Raw genomic sequence first — 22,794 nt, 5'->3', positions numbered from 1 at the left:
ATTTGTTTCCTTTCAAGTTTACTCTAGTTTGGTTTGTAATTGTATCACTGTTTTTGAGTTTCGCCATATTAGTTTTAATAATTAAAATATTTAATCAATAAAAAATCTTCAGATTTTGATCGTTTTAAGTGATGATTTTTTATTTTTTGTCATTAAATGTTTAATTTAGCTTTCATTAATGATAACCTGCTCACTGTGGCAACGATCTTATAATATACTGTTTATAAAACTCAAGCGATCAAAAGGATACATTGTTACGTTGTTTATGATATTTCTCTTTAGGTTCACACTTTTTTTACAGTCCAGTTCACACACTTGTGGGTGATCTGTGATCTCAGAACACAAAGGTGTGGTCGATGAGGGCCCCGCCCCCTGTCACAAACACAATTTTTATTCAGTTATTCATGTCAGGCATTTGTATTGATTAATCAAAACAGAAGCTTCAACTTATGTTTTCCATAATATACCGAAGAAGCCTTTGCAGTAGTAAAGAAACAGAATAAGTATATAATAAAAAGCCCTTGGTGTCTAGTGCACTATGTAGTGATGCTGCCTTCTGCTGGAGCCGCACTGCTCCACCGGCCCGTGCAGAGATGGCGAGGAAACCCCGTGGACACGGCACTGCTTTTTCATGACGGTGAGTTTCCCCTTTGAGTGTATTATAATTTTGTGATAAAAATTTCAAGGAAAAAACACACACAACCTCCTTCCTCCCCTTCCTTCGGGGAGGGAAGAGCAAGCGTGGAGAGAGAAAAATCTATCTGAGACTGAGCAGCAAGGACAGTGAGGGAAAAATATATGAGTGGGAGAGAGGGAGAAAGAAGAAGAAGGAGGAGGAGGAGGAGGAGGAGGGGGAGCAAATTAAAAGTTGCCAAATGGAGATATTGGGTTTCAAGAGGAGTGAGACAGGAGTAAGGGTTTGCCTCTTTTTCAAGTCGTCTTTATGTGATGCAAATTCAAATAAATATTTATGCTTCGCCAACGAATTGTTCTCCGTTCGGTTTTTCCTCGACGAATTCAGCCGTTTCTTAATAGGTGTGGGGAACGTCCACGACGTCAAGAAGGCCATCAACAACTCGGAGCACGGAGAATGCATAAGACTCGCCTGATGATCCGCGTTTACCCCCTTCACCAAACCTTAGACATCCGTGCCCGCATTAAACGAGCCGTCCGACGCAGAATAACCATTTATTTTTGCCGCCCGTACTACCGCGCTCCTCGGCTGTCACAGATGCGCAAATACGCCTTTTAGTAAGACATTTTCGAGACGTGCGACAAAACGAGCCTCTCCAGCCTCGGTCTATTTATGGACAAAGTCTCTGTGTGTTTCTAGCTGTTACTTTCAGCGAGATTAAGGCGGGTTTTGTGCGTCCTGCCCTTGCGCTATGGAGAGCCTTTTTAGTCCACCCTGTTTGACAAGTGAATCAGTAAAATGCGTCGCATTGCTTCAACAGGGTTTTACTCTGTATTTTGAGGGGTTGCTGGTTTTCTACGCGTATCTTTTCCGCCCCTTTGACTTATCAGGCAAAGAGGATAGATAGTTTTTTTTTCAGAGAGGAAGAATAATTCATCTCCTCCCTCATTTGGCTTGCTAGGTTGACTACAGCCTTAACGAATATAAGTTAAAAAAATATATCTAGTAACGTTACACAGTTTAGTTAAAATAAAAGGGGGAACACGTTAATTTACATGCAAATTAAGGTTTTTGTAAATACATTTTGAAGTTGTTTATCAAAGACATGTAAAATGGCCGGATTAACCTGTCACTTTTTTCTTCATTAAGACTGCACTAACGTTAACGTTAAACGGATGTTGCTTAAGCTTAGACTTGCTAGTAGCAAATGTTACGTTTTAAATATAAATAGCATATTTAAATCTTACTATTGAGAAGTTATTATTGGATAATCTTTAAATTAATTCGTATTCATGTATAAACTGTCTGTTCTTGTTTGTATGATGTTTAATTATGAATTACATTAGCAATTTTGTATTTCTGCAAGTTCAAGCTGTTTTTAATAACGCACGACGTCGTTTGTTTTGAAGCAAAGGCAAACATATATATATATAAACATATATATAACATACAACGCATTTAGTTCCCTCACTAATATGTGTTATAATACATTAACAGAAGCTTGTGAAGTGCCGAGTGAACAATCAAACTGGCCAAAACATGTTTCACCCATCCCCCACGGCTCTTCCTTTGTCACATTTCCACATGGATTTTCAAGTTGTTCACATGTCTGTGGCAGCTTTACAAATATATGATCTGAAATTACAGTTAATTAGCATTTTAACACTGCACAAGTACTCGGCGTCATAACGCCCTTTTGTCTGTTGACTAGTGAGCAGTGGCGCAGTTTCAATCTGCAGCCGCCATTTTGAAGTCTTTATGCTGCGCATGTATCTGCAGCAAAGATTACAGCCATTCTTTATCACACAATTGACTTGTGCATTTTCAAATATAAACATATTCGCTACAATGCATATTAGAGAACTATACTTTTTTAAATGTGTTCTTAAACGCTAGCTGATTAGGATGAAATTGTGTTTAGTGCATTTCAAGCAATTTTTTACTGTTTACTACACAATATTAATCAGCTATAGTTATTTTTATGTTATGTATTTATTCTCCAATGGAAGAAAAAAAAACAGAGGCAGTCACATTTTAACGTTTGGTTCTTAATTCATTTTCGTTTGTGTATTCACATTGCTAACCTAGTCAAAAACCCGGCATACAGGCCTGTAACTGCAGAGAACAGTTATTTGGCATATTAATGTAAAATGCTTGCAGGTATTTAATATCTCAAGTCTCATATTGTGCCTGTCCTGAGAATGTCCTTTAAACCTCTGGTGCTCCTCACCTGGCGGTAAAAACTAACGATTTATTTTATATTTTTGAAATTAATGTATATTTATGCAGTGGATCATAATCCATTTATTACACGTTAACTACTTAAATTTCTACTTCAAGTCATAACTGTTGTAAATCTTAAATGCTTTGGAGCATGGTTTGGTCTCTTTTTGAAGAAGACACTTGGCAGATTATTGCTGAAGTGAAAAAAAAGTTAAGTTTATTGTTATGAAAAATGCACAAAAATACTATTTTAAAATTGTATATGAAATATATATTTTCCAAAACATGTTTTACTTTAAAACTACAAGAAAATCAACCCATAAATGTAAAAAAGTTGTGTACCAAATTTGAGGTAGGTATCTCTAAAAATTACGTTTCAGTAATATTCTGTTTGGGCGCAGTACCAAACACTTCCACTAGATGATTCCCCCCCCCCCCCCCCCCATTCATAAACAATGCGGCCATTTTTCACAGTGATGACTACAAGTGTGAAATTTTGTGTGTGTGTGTGTGTGTGTGTGTGTTCACATAGCAAGTGCCAAAACCTTTACAAAGTGTTATACCATTCCAATAAAGTAAAAAAATTCAGCAACAACAAAAAATTATGTTAAATGTTTTGGTCAAAAATGATGGAAGAGTACCAGAGAAACAAACCGTATTCTGAGATAATATAATGGTTTGATTTTGTGTAAAACACTATGCACACTACATTGGATCCTTTAGGTGTGTTCAGAAACAAAAGTATACAAAGTATGTCTCAGTGTAGCCAAACGGCAGGTCATTTGTCTTCATTGTAAAATCTCAACATCTGTAATTTACTGTGTCGCAGGTGTCATGGATGATGAAGACGATCGCCGTCTTCTGGATTTTTTAGGGTAATCAGCTTTATAATTTTGATGATTATGGTTTAAATAACTACGAACATAGTTTGAAAATAAATTTTCCTCTTCATAAAAACAAGCTTTAATGAGATGTTTTATTTGAACAGAGATGTGCAAGCACTGAACGAGTATCTTCATGGTTCAAATAGTAAATCTGTAAGTATGCTTACACTTTTTTAAAACATTTGTGTTTTAAATGGTTATTGACACATTTCTTTGACATTAAAACAGATTGGAGAAGATGATGTGACAAATGCAGCATTTGGGTCTGCCAGCTCATACTTCACCAGTGACACCGTGAGTATAGCTCCCTATCAAGGAAAGTCAGTTAACATGGCGGCCATATTTGCAACTCTTTCAGTCAGCTATTTTGAGTATAATTTGGGAATACTGAAATCTCAAAAACTACTTACCAAACTCACATTCAAACAATTTATTTAAAACCAGAAACTAAATCTGACATGAGCTATGACATACATGTTGTTTATTATGCTCAAATGGCTTTAAAAGTGCATATTTCAGGTTGGTTCTGTCAATGCACATGTGATGTCATGTGTCACATGCACATCTTAAATGTCTTAATTTAAAAAAACCTTAACTGGGCTTAACTGTTTCTTTAGGAACAGGAGCTTATTGTAACAGCTGCAGTGACGTGATGACTTTACTGATTTGCGATTTGCTCTTTTATTTAGAAGGCTGGACTGTTTTTGGAATATTGCATGTTGTACTTTCTCCCATTCATAGTAATATGAGTGAATCATCCTGGTATACTTAGAATTGGATTTAGTAAGAGCATCTGTACAACTTGTTTGGTTTTCTACTCAGAGTGGCTCCAATGAAGAACTCAAAGATGGCCACAACCATTTGGGAGAGTTTGGGGAGGCTGGTGGAGGTGACCTTCAGCTCTCAAGCAGTCTTCCGTTCATCGAGGATGAGCTGGACGGTGGAACCTCACCAGGTGGGGTCGATCTCAGTGGCGAGGACCAACCGTTTGACATCCTCCAGAAGTCATTGCTGGAAGCAGATATCACAGAGCAGACATTGGCTCAAGAAGCTCTTTTGGACTCTCAGCCTTCTCTCATTCCCTCAGCCACCACCTTCCCTCAGCAGCTGGTCTCTGGAGGGTTTGGGGGTGTCGCAGGTCCTGGTGTTGTGGCACCACTGGCACAACCTCAGGCTTTTATCCAGCAGGTTCCCCAACTACCTTTGCCAAATGGCCCCGCTGGACACATCCAGGTAGTGGGATCCTTCAGTGGCAGTGCCTCCTCTATGATGACTATCAACAGTTTGGAACAGCCTCAGATCCTGTTGAGGCAGAGCGGAAATGTAGTGACAAACAACAGCGGGCAGGGTACCATGTTCACCCCTTCCGCAAGTGGTCAGATGTCAATGTCTTTCAATAAAGGAACAATACCCCTTCAGAATATTATCATCCAGAGAGGTCCTACACAACAGGCATTGATTAGACCGATTCAGCCTAAACCCTTACAGACAGGGGGACAAACTGTATACAATATCAGCAACATCGGGCTTCAACCTAGCACCACCACTACTGCGAATTTAGTCAGTAGCCCCTACACAGCCACTGGCTCTCCTCAGTCTGCTCAACAGGTGAAAGTGGTCAATCCATCCAGCAGCATTGTAATGCATTCACCGCTGGGGCAACAAATGCAACAACAGTCTCAGTCCAATCTGCCTCAGGGGCAGTTTTTGCTGCCCAGCTCTATTTCCCTAACCCCTGGTACGACTGTTCACAGCTTCCAGGCTGTGAATGGGCAAGTGGGCGACCCGGCGTCAATTAGCACTACCACCTACTCCATCCTCACCAATCAGAACACAACAGTACAGCTTATCGCTGGACAGAACTTTTCAGCTGGAGGGCAGCTAATAGTCAATCAAGGTTTGGTCGGTGGAGGTCAAATAGGCCAAGCTTCACCCACACCTGTTGTGCAGGTGTCTCAAAGGCCTGGTGCCACGGCCAAAGTTTGGAATGCCAGCGCGTCGCCAAGCCCAACCCCTGTACAGATGTCACAGACTTCAAGCCACCTCACCATGGTCAGTTCTGGTGTTCAAGGCCCACAGGTTTGTCAGCAGTTATCTGTGAGCCCAGGACAGCACCTCCTTATGCCCGTGGGCCAGAACGCTCCAGCTACTTCTGGCATTCCGGAGTTTCAAGTCTCTCTAAACCAGGTGAAATATATTTGGATTAATTGATCCAGAGTGCCCCTCCTTTAAAGTGGTATTGTTTCATTATATTTGAATGTTTCTTCCATTTCACAGGACACCACAGCAGCAACACAAAGAGGGCAAACACAATTAGTTAATCTCCTTGGTACCAAAGGTAAGACTATATTTAAACCTTTTGTGCTTTAATCAGTGACCATAAGTGAGCTCTATTTTTGTATATTTAAAATTTAATTTATTTTTTGTCATGGCATCATTCTAATATGCTGACTTGGTGCTCAAGAAACATTCTTATTATCAGTGTTGAAAACAGTTTAATAACTGCTTAATGTTTTTTTTTAAGTCTTTGATAAATAGAAAGTTCAAAAAGAACAGCATTTATTTAAAATATAAACCATTTGTAACATAATACACGTCTTTACTGTCACTTTGCGCCTTAATTTCCTCTTTTAGAACTATAAAGTCTTTTTTTCTTTATTCTATTCAATCTTAGCTGTGAAAACGCTCACTCCTGCCAGTCAGGAACTGCCTCTCACACCGAAGCGACCTGCAACTCAGCAACTTACTAGAGCTGGAATGTAAGTGCCCAAATTGTAATCTACACCTGTTATAGAGTGTGTAATGTCTGTCCCATAAGTGTCAACGAATAAAATAGCAGAAATAATGAGTGTCTTATTTTACAGGGTCCTTCAGCAGTTAAGAGAGGATCACTGTAGAGTCATGTCTTCAGTGCGGACACCCTTCACTTCATTAAATGATGGCATTAACAGATTACTGCCCTATCATGTTTTCCAAGGCTCACCACCTCGAGATGAAGATTTCACCAAAGGTACATTTTCAACTTTTCCTCTACATAATTAATATTAAACCATAGATAAATATGCCATAGTTTCTGATGATCGTTTTTGACTTTACAGTTGATGAGGAGTTTGAGGCAGTTGCCACACAAGTGCTAAACAGAACGCAGGCCATGGTAAACAAATACAGGCGCTTACTCATGGTGGAAGCAGAGGTAGGTTCAGAACCCGTTTTTAACTTTAATGCCCAAAAGACCACACAGTTATTTGTAGGTAATTGATTACTCTAATGCCACATGCATTCATGCACAACCATTCACTGCCTCATGCTCTTTCAGAGGTCTAGCCCTTCATCAGAAATGGTGATGATTGACAGGACTTTTAACCAAGAGGAACGGGGCAACTTGACCCAAGACAAACGAATGATATTAGTGGATCCAGGTGAGAGATGGGAGCCTGGTTGCATTTTTTCAATGTTATATTACCGTAAATAACATTCCACAAATGTGTATAAAACCATGTTATAAGTTGACCGTTTTATTTGACACAGTTTTATTTTGGTTGAATACAATTAAGTAGTATTTTGCAACATTTTTTTTGTTTTTGTAATTATTTAATATTTAAAATGTACACAATGTTATTTTTGTTATATGCAAAGTAACACATGCATAACTATATACAGTGTGCGGGGCAATTGCCTAGGAGAACAAATTAGGAAATTAATTTCTTATATAAATAATTAAAAATGTATACAATAATCACAACAGTAGAGTGTGACGGTGGTGCTGGTAATTCTTGATAATTCAGATTAATAAATTGTGCACGGTAGGTTTTGGTTACTTTTTAAATTATTGTTGTGACTTATGGAACGTTTTTATGATGTTTTACATGCAACCAAAATGTAATGTTTCAAGCGCTCACTTGACTGTATGTTTGTAATTTCTTTCAGATGGCTTCTTGGAAGACTTCTGCTGTGGCCCTAAACTAAGGATCCCAAGTCCTAAAGTCTTGACCCCAGCCACCAATGAGGGCAATTCCAGCATAATGGAAACATCACCAAGGCATTCGATAGGTCTCACTGTACAAGATGGGCAGGGTATGAACAGTCACACAGAACCTGCTTATAGGACAGAATCTCAACAACAAACAATGGAAGAACACAGAAGATCTCCCATCAAGTGCATCCTGGACCTAAAAAAAATGAAATCCAACAACCTAATCAGCAGCAACAGTCAACATGCTCACTACCCTACATCTCCCAGCCAATCACAGCATAGCTCTGCCCAAGGCTACCCTTCAAGCCTGGGGCAGGGGCATGAACAACAACTTCCCTCAGATCATAGTCACACTTCATTGGCTGACACAGACTCTGTGCTTGAGGCTGCCGTGAATAGCATCTTAGAATGTTAGACAGTGCCATATTTATGTTTGTTAGTTGTTCCATGTTAATCTCATTTCATTTCATGCCATGTGTGTGCGAGCTGAACTCCACGGCATGTATGTTGGCATTATCACGGTTTGAATAGCACACAGCAGCTCTGACTAAGTTGAGGAACAGGAAGGTAAATCTAACGATAGCGATACTCTAATACTGTGCCTGTTGTTCTAGAGAAGTTTACATAAGAAAGCCTTTTTGACAATGCTTTACAGGATACACTTGCAATCACACACATCAATATATGCACACACACACAAACACACAATCAAGCAGTAAGTAAGTGTGATGTTTGGAATGTCATGAGTAGACATTGATATTTGTAGCGTATCGATCAATATCAAACACTTAGTCTAATAGTCTGTCCGCACTTAAGGTTTTATGGTCGTCTCAACACTTATGTTGTATCATTGCAGTAGACTTTGACCAAGTGAGGCACAAAAACACACCTGCGCGTTTAATTGTTTTTAAACATTGGTTGTGCTCTTCTTTTCTTTTTTTGCAATTAGTTTTGTACCTTACAGGTATGTTACCTCTCCACAGCGACAAAACTCATGTGGTTTTGTGCAGGGGAAAGTTAAGTCCTCAGATTGAGGGTACAATGTTACATGATGTTTATCTTTTTTTGTTTGATTCATTTTTTGAAATGATGCATTATATTTTTTTGTAAGTGTGTGCTGCTCCCTGCCTGGAGAAAATATGTGCTGTTTTGCACCTTATGTTAGTGTCTCAAAGAACCCACAGGTGAATCTCATGAAAACACATCAGTCGCATTTCAACCCAAAATCAACGGAAATAATTAAAATAAATAATATTTAGCAAAAAGAAACTTATTTTTGGACCAGTGATATATTTTTATTGCATTGTGGATTTTAACCAATTAAGCACATTTAAGTGTTCTTTATTGTCGTTAAATTCTTATAACATTTTAAAGGGATCTCAAATAAGGGATCTTAACTAATTTCTTTAGTTAAGTAAGGCATATATTTTTAACATTTATATCTGTGTGAAAATAAGGCAGCGCAACAATCGCTACCATTATAGTACATTACAATTTAAATATATTCTCACATTATCACAAATTAGATTTTGTTGTTGCACTATGGTAAGGCAATTATGCTTGTCATAAAATTTGTCATCGTCATTGTCATCATAATCTAAGTGGTCCTACAACTGGTGACATTTCTCAGAACAAAATATAATTTCCGTTGATTTGGGGATTTTTGTGAGATTTACCCACTGATGTTCTTTGAAACTTCATTTTTTTCCCCTTGTGCTTTGAGTCCCCTGCTGGTCAGGCTGTAGTCTTGGCAGTCGGTTTGCAGTTTCTGCCTCTCGTGGCAGCTTATATTTGCACATGTTGATGTGACCTTGCTCTCACAGCCCCAGATCAATTCTCTCATTTGTGCAGTTTTCACTTGGTGTAAGAAGAAGTCGTGATGTCACAGCATATCAGGTTTTTTTCATTCGTATCTAATTAGTTGCATTAGGAGATGGCTGTTTACTGAGATAATGCAGTTTGGTTGGAGGACAGGCCATCATTTCAACAACTAATTTTGAGAAATCATTTCTATAGAGGAGACTGTCAGAATTCAGTCCTGTTTTATAAACTTGAACCTATAATTACTGTGCCATTACAGTGCTTTGTCAGCTTCAATGATGGGAGAATGACCAAGACAATGTCACAAACTGACCAGGGGAGCGTTTCCCGAAGCCAACTATTGTCGTACGACTTGAAAGGAACTTGCGACCATAGTTGGCTAACAATGCTTTTGGGAAACGCACCCCAGAGCAGAGAAACTGCGGTGTGCGCACATTTTCACAAGTCTGCGTTTCCAGTAGCATCCATTCCAGAGCCGGAAGGTTGCTTGTTTTCATCTATAAATGTCATCCCATTGTTTTTGCATCATTAACACTAAACACCACTGTCTTTCCCAGCAATTCAACCAAAAATGAGAGACAGACAGACAGAAAAAAAGAGATTTTTTTTCTCTCTGGTCTGAGCTCTAGTGGTCGGTGTTAGGGAGCATTCTGAAAGACCTTCACTTCGAAGGGCTTCTTTGCCTTAGGACAGAGCGAGTGAAAACAAGTTTAAATAGTCTATCGTTTGTTTTTACTGCTTTTTGTGCGAGTGTGGCCTTCAGCTATCGTAATACCCCATGGTAAAAGTTGCTTTTATCGTTTTATTTTCTGCATTACCTAAAACTTGATTTGTAATGTTTGTATTACAAAAAATAAAAACATGAAACACAAAATATTTATACTTTTTGTAAAGAAAAAGAATGTAAAACAAAAAAGTTATTTTTATTATGTTAGGTGTACACGTCATACTGTATGTGGTCAGTTCATGATTTGTTGTTTTTGTGAGTGTTCATTACAACAGCAGAGATAAATATTAAATTCATTTTGAATACAGCCAAACTGTTGTAATGTCTTCCTTTTTTAACGAAGCATCGATATTTAAATGTAACAATATTACATAAAAATTAGGAAATTAAAGGATTATCACGTAAACAACAAACTAAATAACCATATGACAGGCCTTACAAAAAATTGTGCAGAACAATATTATATAATGTATTAGATCTCGGGTAAATCACAAAAAGTAAAAATGTTCAGGTTAAAAGCATTCTATCTGATCTTCTTATGTTCCTATCAACATTTTTTATTATTCATAAGTACTTCTGTCACATTCTTGACATTTCTAACAAAAACACAGCAAACCTCAACCTTAGTAAACCAATAGTTATTAGCCTATAATCTTGCCCTTTAATTATTATTCTTATGCCCTCATGGCCCAAAACACAATTACAAAGACCACCAAGCGTCCTTAATGATACTTCCTCCAGCGTTCTTTCTCTGTAAAACAGAATAAAACAGACATTTCAATCCTGCATGCCAATGATTATCAGATGTTTGTTGAGGACATCGATTCAAACTCACTGAGATGTGGGTAACTCCATATGTAACACAGAACACAGTATCCAGTCAACAGCATGGATATCCCACCGATTCCTCCTCTACGGACATCGATATACTTCCTGTAGTACCACTGCCAACCTGATCACATAACCAGAAAACACTAGAAAAACCACTAGCCCAAATGTTATGCTATATTATGTTGGAAAAGGAACAAACCTTGCTTCAACATGGTCACAATCTCTCTGGGTGACACCGGAGTACGAGCGGCAAGCCAGACACCAAGCTCCTTCAATCTGACATCTCCAAGTTTCTGCTGCACTAAAGGCAGTACATGAAAAAGGCATTTATTTAAACTTTTGGGGGGTTTTTCTATCGGTATGAGAAATTGGATTGTCAGAAATATTGAGATTTAAACACAACGCTGTTCCTTCTTTATTGGATCCGACAGGAATGGTGCAGCACACTTATGTGAGTAAACCGTGTTTTTTATATGTAATAGTATTGCATTTTTACAGATACGTTTTGATTATGTGTACATATCTAACAGAACATTTCATGCATAGCATGCTGTCACAAACTGGAGAATACTTTATTTGTTGGTTCATTGCGATTCAGGGTCAGACTCGGACATGTAAGGGCCAGGACTCAAAGGATGTATGCAAAAGCCCAATGTCCCAGGGCTGTGTGTTTTTCCAGACAGGCTACCAAAACGTAAGCCCGTCGGCAGGCCGGTTAATCTTAAATAGTGAAATAATATTCCTTTCTTAATCTGTGCGGTTCACTCTCTTGACTCTTGATATTTGAAGGGCGCTTCACGGTCTTAGATTATATCCACCAATCGGGTGGGCCAAGTAATACAAAAATAATATTCCAATCAACCGGTGGGTGGATGAGAAATAAATCAATGTGTTTGTTTGAAAAACATGTTTACGAGCCCTGTGATCGAGAGAATAATTTTGGTTAGCGCTTTCAAAACAACTCTCCCTCATGTTAAGATTGTGAACTGACAGGGGAACTGAAGCTTATTAAATATGCAAATCTTATCCAATCCTAGCCGTGGGTGTTTACTTCCAAGTCTCCAGTGCCGCCCATCAAAACCCAGCGTTCAGAAAGCCTCAAAACTAATATCCTATTACTTATTAATTATGATGTTTTTGAATGTAAAAAACACGCAAACATCATAAGTTGATCTCAGACAACAGTATAATTTTTTTAAAAGCCAGTTCATGAAACCTTTAATAAATATTGTAATATAGGAGGAATGAGATGAGAAAATGTTTCATGGGCCAACATCCCTTTTCAGCCAAGCTGACGAAAGTATAGCTCATTCACTATTAGAATCACTGAAGAATGTGCCAATTCAAAGGTACTTTAATGTAAACCTAAACCGAAATGTAATGCTCAGTTCAGGATTGTGTCGTGCAACTTTGGCACCCATAGCACAATTAGCGAAATGTTAGCGATCTTTAAAAACATTTTGTGATATACGTGTGATGTATATTGGAACGGACATGGAACGGACATCGTATCATCCCTCACAGTGGGAATCAATGATGCCACAACATTGCACAGCTTCTGATTGTGAAACCTCCAAGATTTAAATTCGAGAAAAAATGGGATAACCTTTCATAGGTGAGAATGTGTTTTTTTTGTGTTTTTATATACATTAACTCAATATTACATGTTTTTACTATGGTACTTTAAAAAAATTACTTTTACTATGGTAATTTTTTAATGTTGTGTCAACTGATGCCTTCATCTTGTGTTATATTAGCAATCATCTGCTGAAGTCTATTACATATATAAATATTCAAACATGCATCTAACTACTGTTCCAGGCGCTTAGTCAACTTTCTCTCGATTGTTCATGGACTGTTCCAATATGATGGATAGATGGCTTACATAGCGGACTATTGAAAACATAGAACGTCAAAAACAACGCGACTTCATTCTCTTCCGCTTAAGTAATTGAAGACTCCGGAGGTCTGAATATGGCGCTGAAATCTTGCAGGAGTGATCTCAGGACTGGAATCGGCGTGGTAGAGAGCAGGAAGTAGATGTGCGATATCAAAAGCCCGCCAGCACTCTTGCAGATGCAGAACATTTTATTATGTGGGTGTGAAATAAACAGTTATGGAAATGTAGAAATTAAAGCTAAAGCTCCAATCTCCTCCCGAAAAAAGTCCATTAGGGCCTCAGTGACAAGGTCACTCAGAGAAGCCGTCGATCTCAGCTGTCAATCATGAGGTCAGACCCCCCTGGTTTTTATAGCATCAAATAACTAACTAAAACTAAGCTTATTTTAAAAATTGAACACTTGAAATTAAATCATCGTGATAAAAACTGCCTAAAATGACAGAAACCAACTTTGGGAAAAAATAGGGATAACAATTTTTTTTTAATAAAAAGCATTAGATTTATAAGCCATGAACCAACCATACTTTTATGATGGATGGACTCACTTTTTGGGGCTTAAAATTCTCGACCCCCATTCACTGACATTATAAAGCTTGGATGAGCCAGAAAATGTTTTAATATGACTTTGAATATATTTGTTTGAACAATGAATGTCATATACACCTAGGAAGACCTAGGGTATGCGCGTGACATCAGTGTCTGCTGAAGTCACTGCGATGCGGTTAAGCCCAGTGAGTGGCAAAAAGACTGAGGCAGCATTGGTTTTCGGCGTAAATGCAGCGAAAAATTTGCCTAGAAATCTAGACGCACCCTAGCGGCAGCAAATTTAATCTGCCCGCAAGTGTCGTCTAGGAACTCTCAATACCCTTCTGAGCTGTATTCCTCACAATCTGGACGGGCCAATTACATCGTGTATAGAGTCGACGGGCGGGGCCATAATGACGACGGCCGAGTTGCGTTTGCGTGCTTCTAGTAACACAGTCTTCTAGTAAACACAGAAACTGGCGAACGGCGGCGGTCTTTCGAATCAGCTTTGACCGCGACTCTGGAAGACTTGGAGTTAAGCTTTTCTCTGAGAAAAGAACAAAGAACGGCACTGAAGTCATTCTTAAAAAGGGAAGATGTGTTCGGAGTTTTGCTGACCGGATACGGCGAATGTTTAATCTATCAACAAGCTCTGTTTCACCTTCGTTGCTCTAGTTGGTGTAGCGCTATCCTATCGCGTGCAGAGGGAGTTTGAAAGACAACCGTTTATCCCGCCCCTCGGATTGAGCCCTGTCTATGGTGAGTTTCCAGACCAAACATCTTGATGTGGGTCTGGCTTGTCAGGCTAGCAAAAAATACACAAAACACATCTAAAACAGGAAAGAGCTTTGAGATTGACTGTATAAACAGATTTGAGAAAGAAATCTGAGGTACATTTTTACAGACTGTCAAAAACTACAGAAAAGAGAAGCAAAGGATCGCTGTATTTCACAGAAACAACTGACCTCCAGGCAATGAATTGGGATTTGCCCTTATCATTTTGTCTCAATATGTTGATTTTTGGGGTAAAATCATGTCCTATATTGTATCATTATATATTGTATTGACAACTCATTAATGAAATATTTATCATGTTATATATTTTAAATAAACACTAATATATATATATATATATTAGATTATATATATACAGATTTAGACCTACCTATATTGTATTTATATAATATATTCCACTGCACCAAAATCAGGCTCATATAAATGTCAGGAAACACAATTCCGGCAGCATGTCAATATCCATGGATCAAGGGATATTTAGTAAGTTTTAAGGAACACCACATTGAGACCAATCTTTAGTTTAAACTGATAATCATTTGTTTTATTCACGCTTTTGCAGTTACCCCTATTAAATCCAGTCATTCTACAGGCTCTTTTGCCATTCAGGTCGGCTACGTGTTCTGGCAGGAAAGTGTCATCAATGCATACCCTTTATACATGGCCAACTATTTGTTTTGACTCCTTTTAGGGCAGTCCAAGCTTTAATTAACTTGTAATTAATCTAATTAAGTACAAGTTGCAAAAAACAGATATTAAGCACTGTTCAGACCAACAACTAAACTATCAAGATAACTATATCAGGAAAGCGTCCACACCAACACACAATAACACTGTTTATTATAAACAATATTCTAGGTGCTTGGGCTCTTTAGAGCAGGATGAATTCTAACTGGATGTTATCAGCTGGAAAAAACCTTGTGAAAGTGCTTTGTTCTCCTTATTGTAGTCGTGTGTGGACCCTGCTATTCTCTTAAATTTAGAATTTATACATTTAGAAGATTTCATCCTTGGTGTGAACAATCTTTAAAGTTATATTTTTTTAAAGGGATTTCTCTTCAAATAATTATATAAACAACCAAGCATCACATGACATAAATCATGCATTACCTTCACTTTGGGAGGCTGGCCCAGGAAATTGATCCTTCTTCCAAATATTTTCCTTAGCATAGCTGCCTAAGGGTACAGAGGAGAACTGTATTCTGTTGTAAGCAGTCACTCTCTCTGGACTAGATGATAGCTGTCTTACACCTTGCAGTCTTGAATGAAGGATGTCTTCTGCAGGTTGATAAATGGTTTCAGGTGAAGCCAGTGAGGGTGGAAAGGCAACCTTGGTAACTACTGTTTCACGGTTGTTTGATTGTTGCATGGCTGAAATCTCCAGAGCAGAATCTTTGAATGTTTCAATAATAGGATAAGGCACATACAGATTATCAGACCTCTTGTAATACAAACTGTAATTGATGTGGTCCCACACAGAAGTCTTGGATATAAAGAACGCATGAGCTTTATGGTCTTTTGCTCTCGATACTAGATCGATATTCTTGTTCTGGCTGTTCGGAAGTCTTTCAAGCTCCTCCAAAAAGTAAACTTTTGTTTTGAGTTTTGGATTTTCATGCTGTACATTGCACTCAGATGGGAGGCTAGAGTTTTTCAGAATGGCTGGCACAAATCCAGGGGTATTGATTTTACTCTTGGTGATGGCCAACTGTTCTGATAATGGTGCCTTCTTTGGCTTCGTTTTGCCTTTAGTACCTTTTCCATTGTTTTGAGATGTTCCCTGATTTGGTCTTTTGGAGATCTCACAAAAGCTTTTATCTCCGTCTTGCTTGAATAATGAGGTAGGGTTGCTTGGATTGTTTAAGACTGGCACTAACAGCTGTAATCTCTCAAGTTCCCTTTGTCTTTTAGCCAGCCATTTGCTTTTAGGCCTCTCCATGTCCACAGATTCAGATGAGACTTTGACATCAGAAGATGTGAAAAGAATGTCTGCATTCGAAATATCGTCTTTCTTCTTGCTTTTGGAGGTTAGTCTCTTATCAAAGATGACATCATTTGTCTTTTTATGGATCTTCTGTCTGGAGGTGGTTGAACTCAGTTCTTTGGGTGCTTGAATGCTATTCTTGGTTTGTGCAACTGGTGCCATTTTGCAGTGTGGCAGGTGGGTTTTTAGCCTCTTGAACGGCTTTCCACAATATGGGCATTCTTCTGAAAGAGAAAAGTATAAAAAAAGTCAGATATAACAGATAACCCCCCTCCCACCCCCGTTGTGTTGATGTAATTCCTTTAACTTATTTAATAGCTTTAAATATATGTATAACTGCTAGTTGACATTGACAACTTTCATTTGAACACTAACATCTACAAAACAGATATGGGCTAATAGCCACAAAAAGCCGACAAATAATCAATCAGATATTTAGGTTTGTCACTCACCTACACTCATTTTAAAACTTCACTGCCATCTGTCAATGGAAGAAGGAAGGTCTTCTCTCTGGTTTTTTTACGTCATTATTAAACTCTTGAGTTGGGAACCTTTTGCAGCCACTTTGAACCAAGTCAGTGGCATTTTTAACTAGCTCGTGTGCGCATATAGAAAACCTGCCGTTTGTTACCATGGGAAAAATGTAGTAAAATAACGGACACTGCGATATGCGATGGCCCCGCTAGAGGACAGGCTGGATTATTTTGAGTTACGACGAAAGACCCTGTTAGCCGTCTTGGTCAATGCCTGCGTGTAAGTACCAGTACTACATGCGTGTGTGCGTGCGTGCCCGTTGGTCATATCATTCACGTCATCCAGTCTTTACCATAGACTTACAGATATTTCTTACAAGGTATTCACACAAGAAAATAATTATCAGTTTGTATTTAGTTTGGTGTCCTAAAACTCAATAAAGCAGCTAACATTTACAAGCAGAAAGGACAAAATATATATCTACATTAAATTCTAAAATGAACCAAACCGTATTAAATATCTTTTACACCATCGAAGTGTCTGGCAGCAAATTTAGCGTTCTTTAAAGAATCCAGATAGCTTTCTTGAAAATAACATTTTATAAAAGAAGGCCTTGTGAATAATATTATACAAAGAATATAGTAATTAAATAAGTATAAACTTAATGTGAAAGGGTATGTCGCGTTTTACTTTTTACTTTTTTTATTTTATTTTTTACAGTGCTTTATCAGAACGCTTTCCGAGCGCTAGATTACCCCCTTGATTGAATTGAGAATTGGCCTACAGAAGGTTTTGCCTACAAATTGACGTCATGACTGAATAAAATGTTGAATAGGACAACATTCCAAATAAACTGATAATTTGTCTAACCCAAATCACCTTAAATGTATGATTTCATGTAAATAAAGAAATAAAAAAGAAATCATCCCAAAATAATAATATTCAAATACAAATACAACGTTACGTGTGAATCGCACGTAACCCTTTGCTCAAAGGCACGCAAGTTACGTCATTATGACAGCAACAGATGGAAGTGTGAGCGAGCGAGAGAGAGAGAGAGAGCGAGAGAGAGAGAGAGAGAGCGAGAGAGAGAGAGAGAGAGAGCGAGAGAGAGAGAGAGAGAGAGAGAGAGAGAGAGAGAGAGAGAGAGAGAGAGAGAGAGAGAGAGATCCGGCGAGATGGATACGTTGTAACTTCAGAAAATGACTGAACTCCAGATCCATCTGTGAACAGAGAGGTAGAGTACATCACACCCCTTTCGTCTCTTCACAAACTCTATTTATTCCGTTTAAATCACTTGGTTGGTTCTGTAGTAGGAACAGTTCATCGCTAGGAGGAAGTAAAGTGAACTACACATAGCATTGTGCTATCTGTCTCTCTGCTTGACATTCTGAACGCACTGTTTTTGCATGGCAACAACATAAGTATCGTTTTGTATTAGTATCGTTTTATAAGAGCCATTTTGTCACAATAATGTCAATTAATACTAGACGTTTATATTTACATTATATAAATAAGGTGGTTCCCTTTCGCTCTTCGTCACTCTTATGCAGATAATCTTTCTAGTACGAATATAATAGCTCACTGTATCTCACGAATGCATATAATGCGTATTAGCTGATAATATAAGCTGTGAATTAGCAATATTATGCATTCTTCACACCTGCACTGGAATGTCAAGATGTCTACATCTTCTCACAATGAATTCTATTTTTCATTTCGCTCATCATTAGGGGAAATCTTGGCAGATCCCTTCATTTCGCTGAAAAGAAGCCGGTGGTTTCTGAGACTGAGAGGTGTCGTGTGCCCTTATTCGGCTGTCAAATGCACAGACACGACATGTTGACAGAAAGCAGGTAACCATTTGCATATACTTGTGTTTGTACGCATGTTTCATGTTGCTTTTATGTAACATGTCATGTAAACGTCCATGTGGCTGCTGTTGTCAGTACTTCATGTCTGGTGGTTATTTTTAGACGTTCTTTAGAAGGCTGATCCTCTTGACTAGCTACTACTATATCAGTTAAACGAGTCTGTGCTTTTATGCAGCATTAGGCTTTGCTAGCCCTTGTGTTGATGACATTTTTATTCTTAAATCTGAGTCATAATCCTGCAGTGGACACATTGATGACTAATGGTGGCAATCAAGTCTGCAGTGCTCCATTTCTTAAAACAGGGGTTGTCAATCTTCTTTCATTTCAAACCACGGACCCCTCAAATATAATCATCCTCGTGTGAGTGACACCCATCCTGAAATTTGAATGGCATCTGTTCAGTCTCCTGTATAAAAGCCATTTTAATATTGTGGAAAATTAATATTTTAAATATATTTGTTTACATTAAAGGGACAGTTCACCCAAAAATGTAAATTACCCCATGATTTGCTCACCCTCAAGTCTCAAACGAATACAATCAGAGTTTTACTAAAAAATGTCCAGGCTAATCCAAGCATTATAATGGCAGTCCAAAATTTGAAGCCAAAAAAGTATTTTTCATATCTAGCTTCTCCCAAACCGCCTTCTGTGTTCAACGTACGTAAAAAGCATAGCTAACACGAGGTTAGACGTAGCAAAAGCGTTTTGAACTGCGAGAGGCGTTGCGCTTTCTTCACAGTAGGTGGTCTGGAGGCATCTAGATATTTTACTTCATAAAGTTTTAAATACGGATATTCTTCTTACATAAACACCTACAGAACACCTACAAACACCTAATATGGCTTAAGGGGGAGTAAATCATGGAGTAATTTTCATTTTTGGGTGAACTATACCTTTAAGGTAATTATTATATTCAAACCCCTGGTTTAAGAAATGGTGATGCTCAGTAGTAAACTTACTACTAGGAATATTTAAATTATTCTGAACCAGCTTAAACAGACCTGGCTTTTATGAATTATTCCATGCATGTTGAACAGAGTAGTCAAAGGTGATGATCTCTGTCAACAGAAAACGCAGACACAGCTGTGATGCTGAGCAGCTCCAGGTTTTGCCCCAGGCAAAGAGGTCTGGAGGTTATTCCTTTCTCCCTGAGGTTGGCCGTGATGTCTGGGACTCTGAGGTAAGAAAAGACGCAACAGCTGGCCATTCCTTCGCTCAAGAACGGTCAACTGTTGGCGTTCATTCTAGAATGTATTTCGTAAAGGTACACACTAAGCTAAGAGTTCAGGTTAAAATCAAAGCTGTATCAAATAGAACCTAGCCTTCTAGTAGTAGTCTACTAAAGTAGCCTACATATGATGGTATTTTGACCAGTTGAGAACTCGTGAAGAGATTTTAAAATGTGTAAAGATGTCAAAACAGTGTCAGGAATCCCTCCTTTACACACACCAACAAAGAGTTACTGTGAGGAGACGCATTTCTGACACCTGTAACTGAACTGTGTTGGACAACATCATGACTATGCTAAGTAAAAACAGATATGCTTGAGAATTCTGTCCTTTTTAGGGTCGCTTTAGGGGTTCATTTACATGTCTTTGGTCAGTGTTGCGTTCATATTTCATTCGAATACACGAGAGTTCGTTTGGAAGCGGACCGAGACCCATCTTTCCGCCTGTTTTGTACGCACCAGGTTTGGATGGTAGCGTTCACACTTATTCAAATGAACCGCACTAAGAGAACGATCGCTCCAGGGTTCGTTTTAATCGAACCAAACATGCCTAGTGTGAACACGCCCTTCATCTCTTTCTTTATAATTGTATTACTTGGCTGCTCAATTGTAAGGCATTTTACTTCGGAAACTTTAACCAGAAGTGCTACAGGAGAGAAACCCTCATCTTTTTTCCCAACAGTCTTCCAGCAGTGACAGCAGTGGGATCAGCAGTCCGGAGAGCATGGCCGGTGCCAGTTCCAGCATCCAGAGGACCGACCAAAGAGGACTCCATGTTTCCCAGGCTCCCTGCAGCCCTATTGCTCCCGCCATCGCGGCAGAAGAGCCGGCCATTTCCTTGAGCCACATCGTCTCATATGATCACATCAACCGTATCTTAAGGGAGGCCCACTTCAATAGCCTGCAGACTCGTGGTCAGCAAGGTCCGACGTGATGGACAGTGACTCTTCCAGCACCCATTGGCATTGAGGAACAATGTACAGGGGAGCTTTTAGAGGGATTTTTTTGGTCACATAAGGCCTGGCACAAATATAGGCTCTCTAAATGCATTCATGTTCTTTTTTATAGCACTTTTTCATGTTCATAGTGTTTACGTGGGGCTCTACTTGATGTGATGACCATGAACTTCACATAGGTGCTATATAAAAGAAATATCTTGAAAAAACAACAATAACATCAAGTTCTTTGTAAGCTTTTCCCCTTTACGAGACAGTCACAGATGGTGCTACTGCGGTTCTGGGTCATGTTTTACTCAGACATGCATTTGGCCAATTTTGACACTCTGGTCAGTGTAGATAAGGAAAAGAAATAAAATAATGTCCTTTATTTAAGAGCTGAGGTCTGGAAACCATGTGATTTATATTTGCAGGCCTGCTTTGGAGTCATTCCAGGATGATCAATAATGCTGTTGTTTACAGATGTGGGTTTGTTTCTTTTGGGAAGTTTTTTTTTTTGGGAGGAGGGGGGAGGGCTGGACGATTGCTTACATATCCAAAACTCAGGTCTAGAGGATTTCTCTCTGCGTGCCAAGAAGGTTGAGACTTCAAACGAGGACCTTGGTGCCAGATCCTTCTAAATTTGAATATAGCGTAGTCTCTCTTACCTTTACCTTTAGAGAAAATGCATACAAGCACATCACGCTGTAGAGAGACTATTCTGAAAATGCATGCTGGACTCAGGTCTGATAATGTACATAATGAAGCACTCTTTGCCTATGAATTTAGAAAAGTTGTAAGCCAACAGATAAGTGAATTAGGGTGTACATCCAGTGACTGCAAATTAAAAGCCATGTCTGATATTCATATCTGAATTTTAAAATGATCAGAGCTTGATCATTCACTGTAATACGAGGACTCGTCTTCTATGGGCAGACCTAAGGAATGACCTAAAATTAGCTTGCACCTAACTAAGCACTCTGCAGTGTCACATCACCACAAAATCCAAAATATTCTACCATAAAATGTCCATACAACACACTCATGCCTGTCTCTGACCTTTATATATGATGGCTTAATTCATTTCAGAATGGTAAAATGAAAAGGAATGACAGTGCTCCTAAATTTAGTATGCACAAGTAGAGTTCAGTCCTTTTTTAGATACATATCCTCAATTAAACTTCAGCTTAGTCCAAACAGATTGTATGAGGACAGTTACATCACTTCAAGCAGGTGATCTAATTGTGCACAAGATAATGATACTTTCAACTACTCGGTGCACAATACTGTACAACCAAGGCACTGTGCTTTGTGTGAAAGACTATTAGCTTTTGATGATGAAAATCGTCCCCGCAGTCACCATTGTTTTGTATGTAGGACTGTACATAATATATAGCTAGCATACAATATTTGAAATCATTGTTATTTTATGAAATGTTCCTCTGATGTAAATGAAATAAAGATTTTTTTAATTACATGTATTTTTTGTTTTTATTCCCGTTTCAGACATAAATTTAAAGCTGCCTTTTATAACTCGTGGCTTTAGTTTTATAAGTTAATGCAACATTTTCACACAATACAATTCTTTATATATTAGCACACAAGGTAGACAATGGTTTGGCAGGGTGTATTCTGATCAAACTCGACTATATGGGTGTTAATGTTTGTTCTTATTTTATAATGCACACAGGAAGACATAAGTGCTTTTAGTAAAAGGGAAAGACTGTAGTGCAAATAGTAGCAACCATTTCAGTAACACTCGTGTTTAACACCACAGCAGAAAAGCATCCTGAGTTGTTTCTCAATAGTATGGCAGACAAATTCTAAATGATTTAAAGAGATGCTCCATACTGATCATCAAGACTATTCCCAGCCATAGTGTGAACCGCTAGTAGCATTGTAAAAAGAGTACGTTGCAGTTGCAGGCAGATGTTATCTCAATAACTACTGGTTAAGTCAGTAACCACATTCACGTGCACACAAAAAAAT

At 38.5% G+C, this 22,794-nt stretch overlaps 3 protein-coding genes across 4 annotated transcripts; 2 read left to right on the top strand and 1 right to left on the bottom strand.

Moving 5' to 3' along the window:
* Positions 1-272: 272 nt before the first annotated feature.
* Positions 273-9,103, top strand: bicral (BICRA like chromatin remodeling complex associated protein). 2 transcript variants are annotated; one of them, XM_067430319.1, is made up of 11 exons: positions 273-637; positions 3,687-3,732; positions 3,846-3,894; positions 3,970-4,035; positions 4,564-5,928; positions 6,019-6,079; positions 6,416-6,500; positions 6,606-6,751; positions 6,840-6,934; positions 7,058-7,160; positions 7,669-9,103. In XM_067430319.1, the coding sequence occupies exons 1-11, from the start codon at positions 547-549 to the stop codon at positions 8,127-8,129; spliced, it is 2,568 nt and encodes an 855-aa protein (XP_067286420.1). In that variant the 5' UTR covers positions 273-546; the 3' UTR covers positions 8,130-9,103. The 2 variants fall into 2 exon arrangements, with proteins under 2 accessions (XP_067286420.1, XP_067286421.1); XM_067430320.1 differs by lacking the exon at positions 273-637 and adding an exon at positions 682-911.
* An 18-nt stretch (positions 9,104-9,121) lies between these two features.
* si:dkey-21c1.4 (mitochondrial nucleoid-associated protein 1) lies at positions 9,122-17,032 on the bottom strand. Its single transcript, XM_067430321.1, has 5 exons — positions 16,747-17,032; positions 15,421-16,518; positions 11,293-11,394; positions 11,098-11,214; positions 9,122-11,013 (listed from the first exon to the last, which is right to left on the bottom strand). Exons 1-5 carry the CDS (start codon positions 16,754-16,756, stop codon positions 10,985-10,987), a joined length of 1,356 nt encoding a protein of 451 aa, XP_067286422.1. The 5' UTR covers positions 16,757-17,032; the 3' UTR covers positions 9,122-10,984.
* An 838-nt stretch (positions 17,033-17,870) lies between these two features.
* On the top strand, positions 17,871-22,282 carry si:dkey-21c1.1 (uncharacterized protein LOC100150256 homolog). Its single transcript, XM_067429165.1, has 4 exons — positions 17,871-18,005; positions 18,502-18,624; positions 19,711-19,822; positions 20,553-22,282. Exons 2-4 carry the CDS (start codon positions 18,593-18,595, stop codon positions 20,802-20,804), a joined length of 396 nt encoding a protein of 131 aa, XP_067285266.1. The 5' UTR covers positions 17,871-18,005; positions 18,502-18,592; the 3' UTR covers positions 20,805-22,282.
* Positions 22,283-22,794: the final 512 nt, after the last annotated feature.

The sequence above is a fragment of the Pseudorasbora parva genome, chromosome 21 (assembly GCF_024679245.1).
Source record: "Pseudorasbora parva isolate DD20220531a chromosome 21, ASM2467924v1, whole genome shotgun sequence".
Classification (NCBI taxonomy): domain Eukaryota; kingdom Metazoa; phylum Chordata; class Actinopteri; order Cypriniformes; family Gobionidae; genus Pseudorasbora; species Pseudorasbora parva.
This window is presented reverse-complemented; position numbering and strand designations above follow the sequence as displayed.

Bases quoted from the DNA above. Each gene is read 5' to 3' on its own strand.
- bicral (XM_067430319.1), top strand. From the start codon at position 547: ATGCTGCCTTCTGCTGGAGCCGCACTGCTCCACCGGCCCGTGCAGAGA. The intron at 5,929-6,018 runs GTGAAATATATT...TCCATTTCACAG, and splicing joins TTCAAGTCTCTCTAAACCAG to GACACCACAGCAGCAACACA. The intron at 6,935-7,057 runs GTAGGTTCAGAA...ATGCTCTTTCAG, and splicing joins TACTCATGGTGGAAGCAGAG to AGGTCTAGCCCTTCATCAGA.
- si:dkey-21c1.4 (XM_067430321.1), bottom strand. The intron at 11,395-15,420 runs GTAATGCATGAT...TACTGCCTTTAG, and splicing joins GCCAGCCTCCCAAAGTGAAG to TGCAGCAGAAACTTGGAGAT. The intron at 11,014-11,097 runs GTGAGTTTGAAT...TCTGTTTTACAG, and splicing joins ATGGAGTTACCCACATCTCA to AGAAAGAACGCTGGAGGAAG.
- si:dkey-21c1.1 (XM_067429165.1), top strand. From the start codon at position 18,593: ATGCACAGACACGACATGTTGACAGAAAGCAG. The intron at 18,625-19,710 runs GTAACCATTTGC...CTCTGTCAACAG, and splicing joins GACATGTTGACAGAAAGCAG to AAAACGCAGACACAGCTGTG. The intron at 19,823-20,552 runs GTAAGAAAAGAC...TTTTCCCAACAG, and splicing joins GTGATGTCTGGGACTCTGAG to TCTTCCAGCAGTGACAGCAG.